At 41.9% G+C, this 20,350-nt stretch overlaps 2 protein-coding genes across 3 annotated transcripts; both read right to left on the bottom strand.

Moving 5' to 3' along the window:
* Positions 1 to 6: 6 nt before the first annotated feature.
* On the bottom strand, positions 7 to 8,423 carry LOC118404516 (zinc finger protein 525-like). The gene is made up of 2 exons (XM_035803643.1): positions 8,295 to 8,423; positions 7 to 2,034 (listed from the first exon to the last, which is right to left on the bottom strand). Exon 2 carries the CDS (start codon positions 2,010 to 2,012, stop codon positions 1,083 to 1,085), a length of 930 nt encoding a protein of 309 aa, XP_035659536.1. The 5' UTR covers positions 2,013 to 2,034; positions 8,295 to 8,423; the 3' UTR covers positions 7 to 1,082.
* An 8,038-nt stretch (positions 8,424 to 16,461) lies between these two features.
* LOC118404515 (zinc finger protein 239-like) lies at positions 16,462 to 20,315 on the bottom strand. Of its 2 annotated transcripts, none has more exons than XM_035803642.1 (2): positions 20,024 to 20,315; positions 16,462 to 17,682 (listed from the first exon to the last, which is right to left on the bottom strand). In XM_035803642.1, the coding sequence occupies exon 2, from the start codon at positions 17,664 to 17,666 to the stop codon at positions 16,647 to 16,649; it is 1,020 nt and encodes a 339-aa protein (XP_035659535.1). In that variant the 5' UTR covers positions 17,667 to 17,682; positions 20,024 to 20,315; the 3' UTR covers positions 16,462 to 16,646. The 2 variants fall into 2 exon arrangements, with proteins under 2 accessions (XP_035659535.1, XP_035659534.1); XM_035803641.1 differs by having other exon boundaries at positions 16,462 to 17,676.
* Between the last annotated feature and the right edge of the window lie 35 nt (positions 20,316 to 20,350).

Here is a 20,350-nt window from a genome sequence, read left to right as displayed (position 1 = left end):
CCAAATAATCAAATCAACGTGGCCTAAGGTCAAAACGAACCGCATACATTATATTTCTATACATACTTGGCTGTTATATGCATAACAAAAGTTTTTTTGCTACTTATTGTGATTAAATAGAACTAGACGACTGCATTTGTAACTTGTAATATAAAATGCTCAACAAACCCATGCAACTTACCATAAAATGAAAAGATGTAACCTTACCTATCTATATAAATAAAAGAACTAGACAAATACGTGATAAGACAAACACTACAGGTACTACAATCAAAGGAGTTAATAGCTATAGTAACGAAAGAACTCTTCCTTCGCAAAACATCTGTCTCCATTATTTCTATTGCTATTATAGCTATGCACACACCAAAAGCTTGAAATATGCTTTTACGTAAAAAATCTCTAAAATATCATAAACCTTAACGAGTTAAGTACAAACGGCATTCAATTAAACTTTAAAAAATGAGACAGAATCTACTTTGCTTAGTTCTAATGTGCCGAAACTAGAAACAATGAGGTAGGAAATCATCTAGCAAATACATTGATTGTGATACATTTCCGAGGAAAAATCTAATCTTCATAACAAAGAACTGCAAGATCATTTTAGATGCCAAAATCATTATCAGAACTAAAAACTAACTACTACTAACTTACAAATAATACAAGACTAAACAATAAGAAGAGATTATCAATAATATGAGTATACAATACATACATAAAATGTAGAAAAAACGTAAATCTACAAAGTATGCTCAGTGCTGGCATGAAATCCTTCGAATTCACTACCAGACCAGCATCTCTCCTGTAACATTACTTCCACACTCACGTACCTTGCTTACTTGTGTGTTTGTATGTGCCTTCTAAGATTACCATGGTCACTGAACTGTACATGTCTGCGGCACTCCTACACTTGAAGGGCATCTCCTCCGTGAGTCCGCATGTGGTCCTTCAGAATTTCTGACCTACTGAACTGCCTGCTGCACTCTTCACACCTGTAGAGTTTCTCACCTGTATGATATATGAGTCCGCATGTGTCTTTTCAGATTACCCAGCTTACTGAACTGCCTGCTGCATTCCTGACACTTCTATGATTTCTTCACTGTGTGAGTCCGCATGTGTGTCTTTAGATTATACAGCTCACTGAACTGCTTGCTGCACTCATCACACTTGAAGCGTTTCTTCCCTGTGTGAGTCTGCATGTGTTTCTTTAGATTACTCAGCTGACTAAACTGCCTCCTGCACTCCCCACACATATATGGTTTCTCCCCTGTGTGAGTCCGCATGTGAGTCTTCAGAACACCCAGCTCACTGAATTGTCTGCTGCACTCTTCACACTTGTAAGGTTTCTCCCCTGTGTGAGTTCGCATGTGGGTCTTCAGATGACCCAGCTCACTGAATTGTCTGCTGCACTCTTCACACTTGTAAGGTTTCTCCCCTGTGTGAGTTCGCATGTGGGTCTTCAGATGACCCAGCTGACTGAACTGCCTGCTGCATTCCTCACACTTGTAGGGTTTCTCCCCTGTGTGAGTCCGCATGTGTCTCTTCAGATTACCAAGATGACTGAACTGCCTGCTGCACTCCTCACACATATATGGTTTCTTCCCAGTGTGAGTGTGCATGTGACCCTTCAGAGCACTCATATGACTGAACTGCACACTACACTCTTCACAACTATAGGGTTTCTCCCTTGTGTGAGTCCGCATGTGAGTCTTCAGAGCACTCATTTGACTGAACTGCATACTGCATTCCTCACACTGGTACGGTTTCTCCCCTGTGTGAGTCCGCATGTGGGTCTTCAGGGCACTCATTTGGCTGAACTGCATATTGCACTCCTCACAACTGTAGGGTTTCTCCCCTGTGTGAGCCCGCATGTGAGTCTTCAGAGCACTCAGCCATCTGAACTGGCTGCTGCACTCTTCACACTTGTAAGGTTTCTCTTCCCTTCTACATTGCAAACCGTTCTTTTCCTTTCTCCTGGCATTATCCAAAGTCTGCATGTTGCTTGTTGACGTCATCCTCGTATATCTAGTACAACTTCTGTGGAGACAAGATAAACAATCTTGAATGAAAGTATAATTATGATGACTTGTACATTTGCGCCCCTGCTTGATGTTAATGTCCATCTTTAATATTACCCTTGAAGGCTTGAACCTCATGCATTAGGTACCCTCTGGGAATCATAGGATGACTGATATTTAGAGTTAGAAATCATATGGCCTTGGTTATAACTGCCTGCATAAATTTTCAGGCAGACATACAACATAGGACATATGTTAGTTGTAAATTGGGTTCTACTGAACCCCTAATGTCTGTAGTACCAGCAGTATCCGCTAGGTGTTAAGATACATTTGTTATCTCGACGTAAAGGATCGGCCGACGTCTTTACTTCACAACATCTGCTTGGAGATGAAACGGCAGCACTATTATGAAAAAAGGAACAAATTCAATTTATTTCTTAAAATTTGTTATGTCGTCACAGGTCATGTATTACTGAAGAATAGCATTATTTATACCTACAGAAGGTACGGAGTTTTTTTTTAACAATCGATCGCTAGACGTCCTATGTGAATGTTATGGTTTTCTTTGGGATCCTCTTTTTGTAGGATGTTGAAACTATGGTTGATACTTATCATAAATTAGACCACAAAAAATCATAATCATTTTCATGCAAAGAAAGCATAAATTTCACTGGTGCAAAACTCACAAAAAACAATTCAATTTAAGAGTCATTGCAGGAGAAAACCAGGCAGAGGTCGGAAGATGGGGGTCGGCCAAATCAACTCAAACTTTTTATGTGTGATAGGTATGGGGAACTATGGACAGCCATATGATTAAAACCCTCCAGCTATTTTTCGTTATGGCGTTCTGTGGCCCCCCTCTGAGACCCTCCAAAATCAAACTATTGATGACTGAAAATTACTGAAATTGCGATGGCTATTCTGATACTTCTGATTAAGATATGACAAAAAGTTTTATATTCCCATATTTCATGTTTTCTTAAGTTTTACTGACAAAAATTTGAAGATGAAGTATTGAAATCAAGAGGGCGTTACAGGGGGTTACCAGAACCAATGAAAACACGATTTTCAACTCTCTGAATTTCTGTGATATTTAAGGGGCTTGTTCTCCGACAACCAGCAATTTAAATGAATGGTTTTACCTTTACTGTAGAGAGGAATATCTACTAATTGAAAATCAAGCGTCGTCTAATTGGGCCATGTATACCACGAGCCGTGAGCGGGGGTCTTTATGGGGATTTTCCAGGTTTTTGACTATGTTAAAACAGGTAATAACTGCTCACTATGGCCTAATGGACGGCAACTTTTTGGTGTCCCTGTGTAGGATCACTGCTTAATTGTCAAAAATGCTTCAACTAATTGCAAGTAATTATTGGGGCTCTGTATGGGGGATATAAGGCTACTTGAAAATGAATTATGCTGGTTTTACCCACATTTGTTGCTCTGTAAGTGGTCAATATGGGGTAAGTTATGTCATTTATTTGTGTCTCTGTATAGGAACAATTTTTAACCGTCAAAAGAAGCTATAACTAATTACTGCTATTCATTTGGGCTCTGTATGGGGCATATAAGGATATGTGAAATAAAATTAAGCTGCTTTTACACATCTAAGTATCTCTAAGACGTCAATTAGTAGAAGTCCCTTACAAAGTGTGCTTTCCCCATGTGATACATAATTTAAAAGGATCTACATGGGGGTTATCAGTATACTCCACATACTATTTACTGCACTGCAGGCCACATGAATGACCGCATACTATGATAGGCAATCTACAACATAGAAACATGACCCTAACAAAGAATTTTAGCTATTACCAAATACGATGTGTAAAAGTATACCAATGGTTTGTTAGTATGCCTGACTGTTAATTTATTCATCACCATAAGGACAGACTAGAAACATTAAGTCTATGAGAAACCTACATATAGAACCCTATTACAAGGGATCATACAGTCTGCAAAATACACAAACTCACTGCTGAAATGCATATTCACAAATGCACACTTTCAGTTTTCTTGGACTAGTACAATAAGCTGGATCTGATGTAATTTTTTTACCTGCAAAGGGTAAGAGATTACAATTGTGGCTAGGCCTAAAAATTCACATGTTTGGTACAGAGTTTCTACACAGTTGTAAAAATCATGTTACAAAACTTTGTCAAATTACAAAAAAAAAATCAACACATCTACATGTGGATAGGATGTTCTCTAATGCCTGTATGACTTTCCTTGTCGTAGAACCTGTAATGGGTAGATGGAAATGATCTGTTATGCACTTCAGTTGCTTTAGCTTTATTGATTTGAGACCTTTGGTTTTAGCCAGTTTGCACAAGTTTATGTCTTCAAACATGACAGGATGACTGTAGTCAATACTTAGAATTAAAGTATACACAGTTTCTTTCGCAGCGCCTGCATGCCACTCGCTTTCCTCATCCATTGCTTCCATGTCTGAGTGACCACAGATTCTGTGCTTTCTCGTTGTCTTTGTGCTGCTGAAAGTCTTGTAAAATAGCTTGTAATCTGCTTGGCTGTGTGCCACTCGCTGGGCTGGAACAACCGCTTGCCATCAGATTCCCTAACGTGCTGTGCACATCTCGTGGGCCACTTGCACAGCGTCAGCTTTCTGCCCAGACGTAGCCCCCGATTGAAAATGTCAGTCAGATAGGCCTAAGTTTTCATCTTGTCTGACATCCGTTGGCCGCATTTTCCGGATTCTTCTCCTTGTGACTGTGAGGATAGGCCAGGGCCATGAGTAGGGCTGGATACCGGTACAATACCGGTTTTCCTCATTGCACCGGTCCAGAAAAACCGGACCTGAAAAAAATCGATGGACCGGATGTTGGACCGATTGAAAAATGAACTGATTATATGATCAGGCATCCACACGTTTTCGGGGTTATAACAAGAGCGAAGCAGAGTACACTCTATAGTAATTTTACCAACTTTTACAGTCACTCGTACAGAGGTAGTTAGCCTTGTAGGATTTATAAAACACCAATGGGAGTCGAATACTACACAATACAGATTTTTTTTCAGCAAAATGGACCATTGTTTTGCGTATCGTCCATTCACAAGTTCTCACATAATGAATCAGGTTCAGGACTGGACCTGGACCTGATCCTCTGGACCTGGACCTGAATTTTCTGTACTGGTACCCACCCCTAGCCATGAGCTATTGCAGTCACAGCTTGAGCCCACTGCTTGTTTTGTTGTACAATGTAATACTATGTAACGTTGGACTCCCGCTCCAGTTCTTTAAAGTGTTCTCCAACGTCTTCTAGCTTTTTGGCTGAGCTGAAGGCTGTCACATATCCTGGCTCAGGGCAGCAGAACAACACTGACTTTGACCAACTGCTGATGCTGTGATGTGACTCGTTTGTGACTGTGGGGTACCAAACGGTGATGTGTCAGGGTTGGAAGGTCATGTATCTGTGGTACCGTGGCAAAGTTCACCACTTCTCCAACCCCAACACCAAAGGCTCTCCAGACTCGTACTAGTATGTCTCAATCAGTTGCAAACAAGAAATTGTTCTATGACTTGACACCTTCCCATGTTTGCCTTGCACTGCTCTTTGTTTGCTTCACCTGTTTGTGCCACCGCAATTCTACAGTCCTCTATGCCTCCATGGGACTCCGACGCTTCTTTCATGTCTTCAACGGTCAAGACATCATGTTTTTCATTGATGTACCGTCTTATGAGTCTTCATTGATGCTATCTTGCGGTCACAAATGTCCTTGCCTCCTGAGGGTCTGAGAAGTCTAAGCGCAGAACTGATATGCTAGTTTTCTGACCGATCGCTGGCAGAGTCAACATCAGCAGAGAACAGTGATAGCACCCTGCATTTTCTCCAAAACACACCTGTATTAGTAAAAGATTCTCGGACTTGAAGGTCTGAAGTACACTTTGCAGAATAGCACAGACAGCTGACCAGTCCTGTCGGCAGTTGTTGAAAATGTGGACAAAACACTCCACATCATACTTGCCTTCATCGCCCGTCGTAATTACTGCAGCCATTGGGATCCATAACTCTATACTATAAAGAACATGGGACTTTTGATTCGATGGCTCTTAATTTATAATTCCCAAACCCACCTATCTCACATGCAAAGTATGCGCAGAAGATTGCTGACCGAGTTCTTCTCGCTTCTGCCAGAGTTCTGATGCAATGACGGTTAGAGTATATCATGTACGTAGAGACCTGATAACCCCCATGCAGAGCCTCTTTTATTAAGTACCACATGGTAAATACATAATCATTATGATTCTGTAAGTACTATGTACTATTTGAGGACTTACAGAGCAACAAATGTGGGTAAAACCAGCATAATTCATTTTCAAGTAGCCTTATATCCCCCATACAGAGCCCCAATAATTACTTGCAATTAGTTGAAGCAATTTTGACAATTAAGCAGTGATCCTACACAGGGACACCAAAAAGTTGCCGTCCATTAGCCCATAGTGAGCAGTTATTACCTGTTTTAACATAGTCAAAAACCTGGAAAATCCCCATAAAGACCCCCCGCTCACGGCTCTTGGTATACATGGCCCAATTAGACGACGCTTGATTTTCAATTAGTAGATATTCCTCTCTACAGTAAAGGTAAAACCATTCATCTAAATTGCTGGTTGTCGGAGAACAAGCCTCTTAAATATCACAGAAATTCAGAGAGTTGAAAATCGTGTTTTCATTGGTTCTGGTAACCCCCTGTAACGCCCTCTTGATTTCAATACTTCATCTTCAAATTTTTGTCAGTAAAACTTAAGAAAACATGAAATATGGGAATATAAAACTTTTTGTCATATCCTTATCAGAAGTATCAGAATAGCCATCGCAATTTCAGTAATTTTCAGTCATCAATAGTTTGATTTTGGAGGGTCTCAGAGGGGGGCCCCAGAACGCAATAACGAAAAATAGCTGGAGGGCTTTAATCATATGGCTGTTCATAGTTCCCCATACCTATCACACATAAAAAGTTTGAGTTGATTTGGCCGACCCCCATCTTCCGACCTCTGCCTGGTTTTGCCTGGTTTTCTCCTGCAATGACTCTTAATCAAGTTAATGCAAGTTCAATTCAACTCAAGCACTAATACTACATACTTGTTGATATGTAGATATGACGTAGAGGTCTGTATTTAGTACTAAGTATCTAATTGTTCCGCCGATAATCCATGGTGATGTTAACATGTCATCATCGTGTCCCTTCATCAGTAAACTGCTGTTTGGATAGTCGTTACATTCAAATATAGTATGAGCTTTACAGCTCACAGCATACAACCTTTATGGACAAACTAAAAGTAAAGCGACATCCGCATTAAGCAGGATTCACACGTGCGTATACATCCAAGTCCGTATGAGGTCCGTATGGAATTCTTAGCACCGTGTTCTTAGCCCCTACATAGCTACCAGGCCCCAAAATTCGCTGAAAAAATAGCAGAAATTGGACAAAAATAGTCACATGACATGCCAGGGGAGCTAACTGTTCGAGGCGTATAAATTTGCAGGCAGACATACAACATGTACAATGAAACTTTGCTAAACCATTCGTGACGTCGGCCTCTGAATTAGTAATGAAACTTCCCTTAACTATACATGATGCAATTCTCCACATTAGCAATGAAACCGCCCTTTACCATCCATGATTTTGTTCTCTATGTTAGCAATGAAACTTCCCTGAGCTAAATGCATGATATAGTTTTCACGTCACCAAAGAAATAAAACCTCCCTAAACTATCCCTGATGTCTTTCTATTCATTACTGAACCTCCCCGTAAATACCAAACACGTCATAATGAACACCAGATGGCGGGAAGTTTCTGAAAAGGGGTGGATGGGGGAATTCGGAGTATACTTAACCCTTATCAAGTGTCTCTTCATGCCAGTATGGATTTTTCTCAGTTAATTTTATATCTGTAATCTTAGCAGGAATACTTCTAAACACTTAAAGCGTATTCACTTGTCTTTACAACAACCCCCCCCCCCCAAGTATACACAGTAAAACCCTTAAAGACCCCCATTCCAGTACGCGTTATTTTTAATATCCTCTACATGTCCGACGGTTTTCCCCATTTCTGGTGTGGAAAACGGGCATTTGGGGGGGGGGGGGGGGTATTTCCCCCTCAAAGATCTCAACAGCGACGGACGGTAGAAATAGTTTCAATCGGACCCCATAAACTGACAAAGTGCTGCAGCATCAAAAAACATATGTCTCATGAAAACGTTTCGCTTTTTCTATCAAATCTACAGAGCTTTTGGAATCATAGTACAACAGATCCTCTTACCTTAACAAGCCCAAATTCCTTATCTGTCAGGAAAACGCCAGATGGCTGTCTTACATCGAGAATGTTGTAGTGTACTTTCCGTTGAAAGAACGAAAACTTTCAAAACTGCTAGACGCTGTCACAGAAAGTCACTCAGGAAGCTGACCCGGAAGTAGTCTATAACCATGGGTCAAACATTACTACCTGCTTATCCAACAGTTGTCGCGATCTCCCCGCTCAAGATTTATTGAAGGAATACAGCAGCCCGAGTACTAGGGGTGGGTACCGGTACAGAAAATTCAGGTACAGGTCCGGTACAGGTCCGGGTTATTAGGTTCAGGTTTGGACCTGAACCTGATTCAGTATGTGAAAACTTGTAAATGGACGATACTCAAAACAATGGTCCATTTCGCTACAAAAAACTCCCACTGGCGTTTTAAAATCCTACAAGGCTATTACTAAACTACCTCTGTACGATTGACTGTAAAACTTGGTAGTAATGATTATAGACTCTACTCTACTTCGCTCTTGTTATTTTCCTCAACCGGTAAGCCCCGAAACGTGTGACTGCCTAGTCATATACAGTTATCTGGTCATATTCCAATAGGTCCAACATCAAGTCAACCAATTTTTTTCAGGTCCGGTTTTCTTGGACCGGTCCAATAAGAAAAAAACGGTTTTGTACCGGTACAAGTGCCATCCTCCGTAGTGACATCATCATCATCGTTCGGCTGCTGTTGGCTCAAAACTTTCGATTGCTCTTCAGCCACCGGTCACTATGGATGATGGTACTCAGACTATCAGGATCTATCAGTACAGAGATAGCGTATATTTTTCCGAGGCATATTTTTTGTAGCCTGGATGGTACATAAACATTCTAATTCAACAAATATACCAACTTTGTATTCTTGCTCTGTATTCGTTGGACTTGTTCAGGATCGCTGTTTTCTGATTGAACAGCGAAGTTTTACCCGCTAGTGACGCAAACAATTCGGATATGATAAGAAAATGTTGAATGGGCGTTGCCGTACATACACAGGACATATGTTAGTTGTAAATTGGGTTCTACTGAACCCCTAATGTCTGTAGTACCAGCAGTATCCGCTAGGTGTTAAGATACATTTGTTATCTCGACGTAAAGGATCTGCCGACGTCTTTACTTCACAACATCTGCTTGGAGATGAAACGGCAGCACTATTATGAAAAAAGGAACAAATTCAAATTATTTCTTAAAATTTGTTATGTCGTCACAGGTAATGTATTACTGAAGAATAGCATTATTTATACCTACAGAAGGTACGGAGTTTTTTTTTAACAATCGTCCGCTAGACGTCCTATGTGAATGTTATGGTTTTCTTTGGGATCCTCTTTTTGTAGGATGTTGAAACTATGGTTGATATACTTATCATAAATTAGACCACAAAAAATCATAATCATTTTCATGCAAAGAAAGCATAAATTTCACTGGTGCAAAACTGATAATGGCATCTCACAAAAAACAATTCAATTTAATGCAAGTTCAATTCAACTCAAGCACTAATACTACATACTTGTTGATATGTAGATATGACGTAGAGGTCTGTATTTAGTACTAAGTATCTAATTGTTCCGCCGATAATCCATGGTGATGTTAACATGTCATCATCGTGTCCCTTCATCAGTAAACTGTTGTTTGGATAGTCGTTACAAATTTTACATTCAAATGTAGTATGAGCTTTACAGCTCACACCATACAACCTTTATGGACAAACCAAAAGTAAAGCGACATCCGCATTAAGCAGGATTCACACGTGCGTATACATTCAAGTCCGTATGAGGTCCGTATGATTTGCGACCAGCTAACTCCTCTGGCGTGTTATCTGACTATATTTGCCCAATTTCTATTATTTTTCCAACAGAAACAACAAAACTTATTATCTATGTCAGGAGCCATTACCCTTACAGTCTGCACTTGTTCCGTCTGCTCTGGTATATGTTCGCTCCTTTTGATTGGCCAATGTGTATCGCTCCTTGCATCGACACTGGTGCCGGTGTCGACTCATTTTGACCAATCAGATGAGCGATACACACCGGCCTGGCCGGAATCTATGAGTACGGCGTCATAACCAACGTGGAACGGGGCTTTCTGATTGGTCCGCGGCGCCTGGCTATATGATAACTGGGATATATAGTCACAGTATCGTCCCAATAATTGGTCACAATTAGCTGCCCTTCGGGTCCCACAGCCAGGCCTTCCGGCTTCGACCCGGTACGGACGGTACGGACAAACTCGCCGTGACGTGTAAAGATCTGAACCCTCTCGTTCCCAGAGTCCGCCACGATGATGTTACCTGCCCTGTGTGTACAGATAGCGTGAGGAAAGCTCAGCTGACCTTCACCACTTCCACTCCCTCCGAACTGGAACAGGAACTTGCCGGACTCGTCATACACGTAGACAGAGTCGCGGCCCCAGTCAGACACAAGAATGTTCCCTTCCCCGTCCACGGTGACGTACAATGAGCGTCTCATCTCACCCGTCCGTGGATGCCGGACTGCCCGCACCAGGGAGCCGTCCGGTCGGAACACCTGAACTTCGCTATTGTCTGGATTAGTCACCAGGATGTGGTTAGTGCGCATGTCCACCGCAATACCGCGGCCATGATAGCTACTCTTCAGGTCAAACCGCGCCATGGCGGTCCCGTCCGTGCTGTCACAGCACGAAAACACCTTTTTAAGCAAAGTTTCAGAGATACGTATAAAGCCCTTAAAGGCGGAGAAATATTTCAGCAGATTTTAAGATCTATTAAAGGCATCGGAAACATACATTTGGCATTTACGGAAGATTTCAGCGTTTGTAAATCTAACTTAATCTGTTGTGTTTCTTTACGTGAATTTTACATGTATTTTAGTATGCCGAAGAGACAACTTAAATGTCTCAAAAATATTTTCTGTCAAAACGGACAAATACCGTTTCTCTAGATCTGTTACAAAATACATGTTAACCGGCTAAGTCAAATGTAATAAGCCTTTGTCTGGTGTTAGATAAAACATTGCGTCATCTGTTTTATAACAGTCAAAACTGAAAATTATTGCGCTTTCTGGTACAAAATGTTATGTTTATACCTCAGCAAATACAAATACAATACAATACAAAGTCAAATACAATAATCTTCTGTGTTTTTTAGCTATTCCGAAAGCATTTGACGTATTCAAACTTTCTGTGCGCAAGGTTTAATTCGAACAGGGGAGAACCTCTCACGGTTAGCTTATATGCGCTATTTTACGTTATATGAGATGTTGCGTATACCATGGTCAATATTGACCGAAGGATGCCATATATATAATTTATTTCGAACCGTCATTTACGCAAAGAAGGGAAGACCTCCCCCGTTAATATATTTGCTAAGCCGTATATGAAATGTTGCGTATTTCATTTGAACATACGACATGTTTAAATTTTGAATCCGCGCAGTTTAAGCGAACTAGGGGAGACCTCCCCCGTTTAGCTTATATGCTGCCAAAACGTATATGAAATGTTGGGTATTTCTGTAAAACATACAAGTTTAATAAGTGGGACCGCGTGGCACGATCGGGAGCGCGTTGGTCTCAGGCCCGAGAGGTCCCGGGTTCAAATCCGCTTGCCGTGTCACCGATCTTGTGCCCTTGGGAAAGGCACTTTACACGACTTTCCTCACCTAACTCAGGTGTAAATGAGTACATAGCTGCGGCTAGTGGCAGTGGCAGGCCTTTGTTGTGGTGACAGGCCATAGGGGCATGTTCGGGCATGACGCACCCGCCATGACACACGAGTCAGGGGTAGGAGGAACCCCTTGCATCCTTGGTCGGAAGTCCTCCTAGGAGATGGAAACTCCAAATAATAAAACCTGCATCTGCTGGGGCCGTCTTACGTGGCAAAACAGTTCTGTCCCTGTAGGACTTAGTGCGCCAGTAGACGAGAGGGTGGAGAAGGAAGTGCACACCCCTCCTTCACCTTAAAAAATCATGTGCAGGCCAGGCAGACTGGTCGTCTAATCAACCTTGTCTGCCTACCATTGATCTTCGGATACGAAGAAACAGCCATCATCACAAGTTTAATCTTTGAATCCGCGCAGTTTAAGCGAACTAGGGGAGGCCTCCCCCGTTTAGCTTATATGCTGCCAAAACGTATATGAAATGTTGCGTATTTCTGTAAAACATACGACATGTTTAATATTTGAATCCGCACAGTTTAAGCGAACTAGGGGAGACCTCCCCCGTTTAGCTTATATGCTGCCAAAACGTATATGAAATGTTGCGTATTTCTGTTGAACATACGACATGTTTAATCTTTGAATCCGCGCAGTTTAAGCGAACTAGGGGAGACCTCCCCCGTTTAGCTTATATGCTGCCAAAACGTATATGAAATGTTGCGTATTTCTGTAAAACATACGACATGTTTAATCTTTGAATCCGCGCAGTTTAAGCGAACTAGGGTAGACCTACCTTGTTTAGCTTATATGTTGCCAAGACGTATATGAAATGTTGCGTATTTCTGTTGAACATACGACATGTTTAATCTTTGAATCCGCGCAGTTTAAGCGAACTAGGGGAGACCTCCCCCGTTTAGCTTTTATGTTGTCAAGACGTATATGAAATGTTGCGTATTTCTGTAAAACATACAACAAGTTTAATCTTTGAATCCGCGCAGTTTAAGCGAACTAGGGGAGACCTCCCCCGTTTAGCTTTTATGTTGTCAAGACGTATATGAAATGTTGCGTATTTCTGTAAAACATACAACAAGTTAAATCTTTGAATCCGCGCAGTTTAAGCGAACTAGGGGAGACCTCCCCCGTTTAGCTTATATGCTGCCAAAACGTATATGAAATGTTGCGTATTTCTGTTGAACATACGACACGTTTAATCTTTGAATCCGCGCAGTTTAAGCGAACTAGGGGAGACCTACCTTGTTTAGCTTATATGTTGCCAAGACGTATATGAAATGTTGCGTATTTCTGTTGAACATACGACATGTTTAATCTTTGAATCCGCGCAGTTTAAGCGAACTAGGGGAGACCTCCCCCGTTTAGCTTTTATGTTGTCAAGGCGTATATGAAATGTTGCGTATTTCTGTTAAACATACAACATGTTTAATCTTTGAATCCGCGCAGTTTAAGCGAACTAGGGGAGACCTCCCCCGTTTAGCTTATATGCTGCCAAAACGTATATGAAATGTTGCGTATTTCTGTAAAACATACGACATGTTTAATCTTTGAATCCGCGCAGTTTAAGCGAACTAGGGTAGACCTACCTTGTTTAGCTTATATGTTGCCAAGACGTATATGAAATGTTGCGTATTTCTGTTGAACATACGACATGTTTAATCTTTGAATCCGCGCAGTTTAAGCGAACTAGGGGAGACCTCCCCCGTTTAGCTTTTATGTTGTCAAGACGTATATGAAATGTTGCGTATTTCTGTAAAATATTCAACATTCATATGGCTTTTGTAAGAATTCAGGAATGTTTTGAAGGTCTTCTCTTGTGAACGTATTGAAATACTGATCATTCAGAATTTCAGCTTTTTCTTGGTCGTTACTTGTGTAAGTCCCATGTGTGTTTTTCAGGTCGCCAACCTGTGACTTTACCTTCCTGCGGCTATTGATATAGCTCCAAAAGGCTTTATTGTTGGTTTTTGCTTCTCTGGCGATTCGTCTTTCAAAGTCCTTCCTTGCACGTCTGGCCTCGTGTGTAGCAGCATTACGGGCAGACTTGTAGGCAGCCCAATCCTGACTGCTTTTAGTGTTTAAATATCGTATCCATGCATGGAATTTCTTTCGTGAAGCACGGAAGGCTTTCTTTGTCATCCATTTAGGTTTGAAGTTCTTTTTTGAGTTGTCTATGAGCTTTGATGGGACATTGTCTTGCACCGCATGTGTGAGAATAGACTGGAAAGTACTGAAAGCTTCCTGTGTCTTCTTGTTGCTTAGTGCTTTATCCCAGTCAATGTCGATATCTGTCCTCATCTTGTTGTAGTTTGCTTTGTCGTAGCTCCAGGATTTTGTTACACGTCTTGTGGGATTTACACAAAAGTTACATCTAACAGTTAACTTCACGTGGTCGCTTGAACCCAGTGGGTCCTCGTAACAGATTCTCTCCACCATGTCTGGTTCTTTTATAAAAACCAAATCGTCCAATGTGGGAGTCTGGTTTTCTCTAATTCTTGTGGGTTCTGTGACATATTGATATAAATAGTTGTCTCTTATACATTCGATGAATCGAAATGTGGGATTGTCAGGGTTGTTCGCATGTGTTGTCTTCATGTGAGGTTCGGGGCTCCAGATTATACTTGGATGGTTGAAATCACCTGTGATAAGCACATTCGTGCAGTTCGTGCTCGAAGCCCCACTGATAAGCTCAAGTAGTTCTGTATCTTTGGTAACAGCTCTTGACGGAGAACCGGATCTGTATATGACTCCGATGAGAATACTGTTTGTGTTGCTACCATTGATTGTGACCCATGTACAGTCCTGGAAATCTGTTGGTGGTTTAACAATCTTTGCGTTAAGTTTGGTTTTGACATATATGCATGTTCCTCTTGTATTGTGGGCTGTTAAGTCTCCCAGAAAGAGATCATAGTTGTTCAGCTGCAGTACTGAAGTATCCGGAATCTCTCCGTGCTTGGGTTTGATTTCAGTTAAGCATACAAGTTATATCACAGTTCTATCGATACTTGACTGTTATATCACATTGTTCTAGTTATTGTGATTGATTCAGATTATACTACTGCATTTTAGTTGTATACAAATGCTCAAGAAACCAATGCAGCTTAACACGAAAGAAAAGAAAATATCTACCTAGTATATGAACTACAGAACTAGAGTGTTTCGTAATTCTAATGCCAACACTACAATACATGTAAATTGGTGTAAATAACAGAAGCTTAAATAATAGCTATAGTGGCTTAAACAGTCTTCCTTCACAAATCTAGAAGTAGGTCTACCTCTACAATTCTACTGTTATCACAGCTATACACAATACACATATTAAAATCTTAAAAGAAACGAGATCCATACAATCTAAAATGATATGGTTTTAACAGACGAGTAAAGTATATACAACATGACCTTTAACAAAGACAAAATCTATTGTTAGAAAACTTTGCTTTGTTCTGACATGAGGAACTTAGAAACAATGTTGTAGGAAATGAAATAGCAAAGAACTTGAACATTACTTCAAAGAAAAGCACTACACTATCATCCACAAGATAACCATCATGATCATTAAATTAAAACATTAGAGATAATCATTATCAGAACTAAAAACTAACTGAACAACTACTAACAAATAATTTATAAATAAACAATAGGTAGAGAGTATAAATTAGAAGAATATACAATACTAGTACAGTGGAAGCCAGTTAATTGCACCTCGGATAAACGCACACTTCGGGTCATTGCACGGAATCCCTAAATCCCAAACCGTCTCCCATTCACTGCATTGTTAGTGACTTCGCTTATCTGCACGACAAAAAATCACCAACGCCGGATAATTGCACGAAAATTTGTCAAACATCGTCGGCAAATTGACTGAAAATGCATGATACAAATCGTCAGACACGGTACAAATAAGCCGATAACGGCCTTTGTGAAGTCGCTATACTGACAACGTGTGAAATTGTTATTGGGATCAAAAGAAGGCGATATTGTGGGGTCGGCACCATGAAGAGACGCCCGCCGGCATTACGATTTGGCAGACAACTTGCTACGACATACCCAATAACAAATGTTCAAATCTGTCCAATTGTCTAATTACGTAATTAGGGTCGCGGGGAAATACTTATGCAGTGGTTTTATGTTCTTGGCAGCCAGTCGGAAACAACACAGCAACTCGGGGCCTACAGACGGACATAACACTCGCCTTCGGCGGTGCAGTGCTTTAGTTTTGTGATCAGGAAGCTACATAACGTAAACAGTAACTTCCTTTTAGTTTTGATTTCAAGTGCATTGCAGTACGATGTTTCGTGAAGACATGTTTATGACGTCCACAACAGGTACAGCACTACTGTAACGCGTAAATAAACTGTGCGTTGTACTACCTCCCATACCACCTCTCGGCCCCTCCGACCGTGGTGATGCGATCCAAATGACCAACTCCACATTATCGCACACGCCGGATAATTGCACGGAATTCGCTGGCAAATTGGATGTGCAATCAAGCGGCTTCCACTGTAACTACAAAAAGGAAAATACAATACCTAAAACAAGGAAAAAACTTAAATCTACAAAGTATGTTGGCATGAGATCCTTTAAATTCAATGCCAGACCAGCATCTCTCTTCTTGCATTACTTCTACACTCGCATATCTTGCTTACTTGTGTGTTTGCATGAGATTACTGAACTGTACATGTCTGCGGCACTCCTACACTTGAAGGGCATCTCCTCGGTGAGTCCGCATGTGGTTCTTCAGAATTTCCGACCTACTGAACTGCCTGCTACACTCCTCACACCTGTAGGGTTTCTCACCGGTATGAGTCTGTATGTGTCTTTCCAGATTACCCTTCTCACTAAACTGCCAGCTGCACTCCTCACACTTGTAGGGTTTCTCACCTGTGTGAGTCCGTATGTGTCTTTTCAGATTTCCCTTCTCACTGAACTGCCTGCTGCACTCCTCACACGTGTAGGGTTTCTCAGCCGTGTGAGTTTTCAAGTGGGTGTTCAGATTATCCAGCCGACGGAACTGCCTGCTGCACACCTCACACTTGTAGGGTTTCTCCTTGGTGTGTATCAGCATGTGCATTTTAAGAGCACCAGGGTCACTAAACGGTCTGCTGCACTCCTTACACATGTAGGGTTTCTCCCCTGTGTGAGTCCGCATGTGACTCTTCAGATTTCCCAGTTCATTGAACAGCTTTCTGCACTCCTCACACCTGAATGGTTTCTCCCCCGTGAGAGTCCGCATGTGTTTCTTCAGATTATTCAGCTCACCGAATTGCCTGCCGCACTCTTCACACTGGTAGGATTTCTCCCCAGTGTGTGTCCGCATGTGTCTTTTCAGATTACCCAGCTGACTGAACTGCTTGCTGCACTCCCCACACATATAGGGTTTCTCCCCCGTGTGAGTCCGCATGTGACCCTTCAGGGCACTCAGTTGACTGAACTGCATACTACAATCCTCACAATTGTACGGTTTCTCTCCTGTGTGAGTCCGCATGTGTGTCTTCAGAACACACATTTGACTGAACTGCATACTGCACTCCTCACAACTGTAGGGTTTCTCCCCTGTGTGAGTCCGCACATGACCCTTAAGATGACTCAGCTTACTGAACTGCCTGCTGCACTCCTCACACCTGTAGGGTTTCTCTTCCCTTCTACATTGCAAACCTTTCTTTTCCTTTCTCCTGACATTATCCAAAGTCTGCACGTTACTTGTTGATGCCATCTTTGTATATCTGGTGCTACAACCGTGGAGACAAGATGAACAATCATTAATGCAATTATAATTATGATGACTTGTACATTTGCGCCCAAGCTTGATGGTAATGTTCATCTTTAATATTGCCCTTGAAGCTTGAACCTCAGCCAGTAGGTACCCTCTGCTTATCATATTTGCTAGTGCTGTTCGAGAGTGTTCCAAATTATATGGCCTTGGTTATAACTGACTGGCCCCATTAATGTACTGTGAAAATAATACTTCAATGAAACTTCCCTAAACCATTCATGATGTAGTTCTCCGCAATAATTTGCAATGATTCGTCCCTAAACTATTCATGTTGTTGTTCTCCACTCTAGCAATGATGCCTCCCTAAACTATTCATGATGTAGTTCACTGCATTACCTCCCCGTAAAATTTAAACACGTCATAATGAATACCAGATGCCAGATCGGCGGGAAGTTTAAACCTTTATCAAGTGTGCCTTCATGCCAGTATGGGTTTTTCACAGCGAACTATATAATCTTAGCAGAATACACATTAACACCTAAAGCGTATTCATTTGTCTTTGAGTCAAATAACCTCAAAATTCCTGATAAGAAATACATAGTAAATCCAAGGATAAAAGCTCCTTGGTAAAACCCCTTTCAGGCCCCCGTTGTTTACGTAATCAAGGGACATTATGCATAATCAATCCTCAACTTGTCCGGCGGTTTCCCCCTCTCTGGTGTAGAAAACAGGCAATTTCAAATGTACATTTCCTCAAAGTCATGGTCTATTGCAACGGGCAAAACTACCGAAGTCACGGGTTCCTCTCTCAGCACTCGGTGTCTAGTGCGGAAGGGGCCTTCCGCACTAGAAGTCTAGTGCCGACGTTACGTTCGCACTAGGTGTCCAGTGGTGAGTGGACTTCAGCACTGAAAACCCCCGATTCACCACTAGAAACCGAGTGCTGAGACTACCTTCCGCACTAGAAAACGAGTGACGACAAATATTCCGCACTAGAAAACGAGTGACGACAAATATTCCGCACTAGAAAACGAGTGACGACAAATATTCCGCACAGGAAAACCAGTGACGACAAATATTCCGCACTTGAAACCGTGAGTGCTGACAGCCTGCCTCCGTTACGTTATTTACAGTTCCGGGCAGTTAAAGGTACACATATATAAAATTAATGTAATACATAAAAGAAGTGTAACAAAACGTTCACCTTGAGCCTGAGAAAGCTGCGTATGGGAGGAAATATCCGTGTCGGGTTTTCAAAGAACAGTACATATCAATTATCTTTCTTATTTAGACATTTTTTTTTCGTGACCAAAGTAGAACTGTCTAAACTGTCCGTAGCCGCCACGCATCAACAAATGATGCATGCGAACGATTGATTGAAAGTAGTCTGCAACTCAAACACGACAAAGGGAGCTGTAATTTATTGGCATTTTGTCTTCGTGAAATTTAGAAAAAGGGAACGAAGCTGACACACTGTTGACATGAGGTCATCATATACATAACACCATATACATGTAGGATGTAGCGGATGATACACACATGCTGTTTCGAGTTCCGACAGAGACAAGACTAGGGAAAAATTGATTTAAAATACTGAGTAAGTGACCGTCCGAAGGTGAGTAGGCGCTGCTGCATGTCAACTATATTTTTGAGTAACAATTTGGACGCGAGCACTGGAAACCCAGTGCTGACGGTCTTAAAATGATAGTAGCACTCGGCTTCTAGTGCCGAAGTGGTCTTAGCACTCGGCCTCTAGTGCCGAAAAGTCACCGAGCACTAGAAATCCCAGTGCGGAACCCGTGACTTAGGTAGATCGGCACTCGGTTGTCCAGTGCTCAAAGACCTCCGCACTGGGTAACCAGTGCTGAACGACCTTTGAACCACCCATCCGCACTAGAAACCGAGTGCTGAGCGGAGATCAGCACTAGAAACCGAGTGCTGGGCGGAGTTCGGCACTAGAAACCGAGTGCCGGGCGGAGTTCGGCACTGGAAAACGAGTGCCGAGACAAGGTGTAGCTCTGGAATTCCAGTGCTGACGGGTCTTCAGCACTCGAACAAAGCCGTTCCGCACTGGAATTCCTGTGCGGAAGTTTCTTCCGTACTGGGCCCCGAGTGCCGACGCCAGTTTCTCCACGAATTTCGCACTGGGCGCCCAGTGCGGAACCCGTGACTTCGGTATACTTGCGTCTAACGGATATCTCAACAGACGGACGGCAGAAAGTTTTAACGGACCCCCAACCACCCCGACATAGTGATACACTCAGCATCAAATTCAAAAAATTATGTATCATGAAAACGTTTCACATTCTATCAAATCTACAGAGCTTTTCGAATCAAAATACAACAGATCCTCTTACCTGAACAAACCCGAAGCCTTGTCTTTCAGGAAAACGCCAATCGGCTGTCTAAAATCGCGGAAGTTGTGGTATATTTTGCGTTGAAAGGACAAAAACTTTCAGGACTACTGGACGCTCTCGTAACTTCCAGCAAACAGGAAGTCACTCGGAGCTGACCCGGAAGTAGTATAAAACAATGGGTCAAACATCATCTCCTGCTTATTCAACAGTTGTCGCGATCTCGCTCGGTCAAGATTTAGTCAATAAATACAGTAGCCGAAGTACCACCTTCCGTAGTGACCGCGAAAGTAAGGGAAACCGACCCCCGAAAAAAATCCGCGAACCCTG

This window comes from Branchiostoma floridae, chromosome 17 (genome assembly GCF_000003815.2).
Source record: "Branchiostoma floridae strain S238N-H82 chromosome 17, Bfl_VNyyK, whole genome shotgun sequence".
NCBI lineage: Eukaryota > Metazoa > Chordata > Leptocardii > Amphioxiformes > Branchiostomatidae > Branchiostoma > Branchiostoma floridae.
The sequence above is the reverse complement of the archived record's forward strand: the minus strand, read 5'-3'. Positions and strand labels throughout refer to the sequence as shown.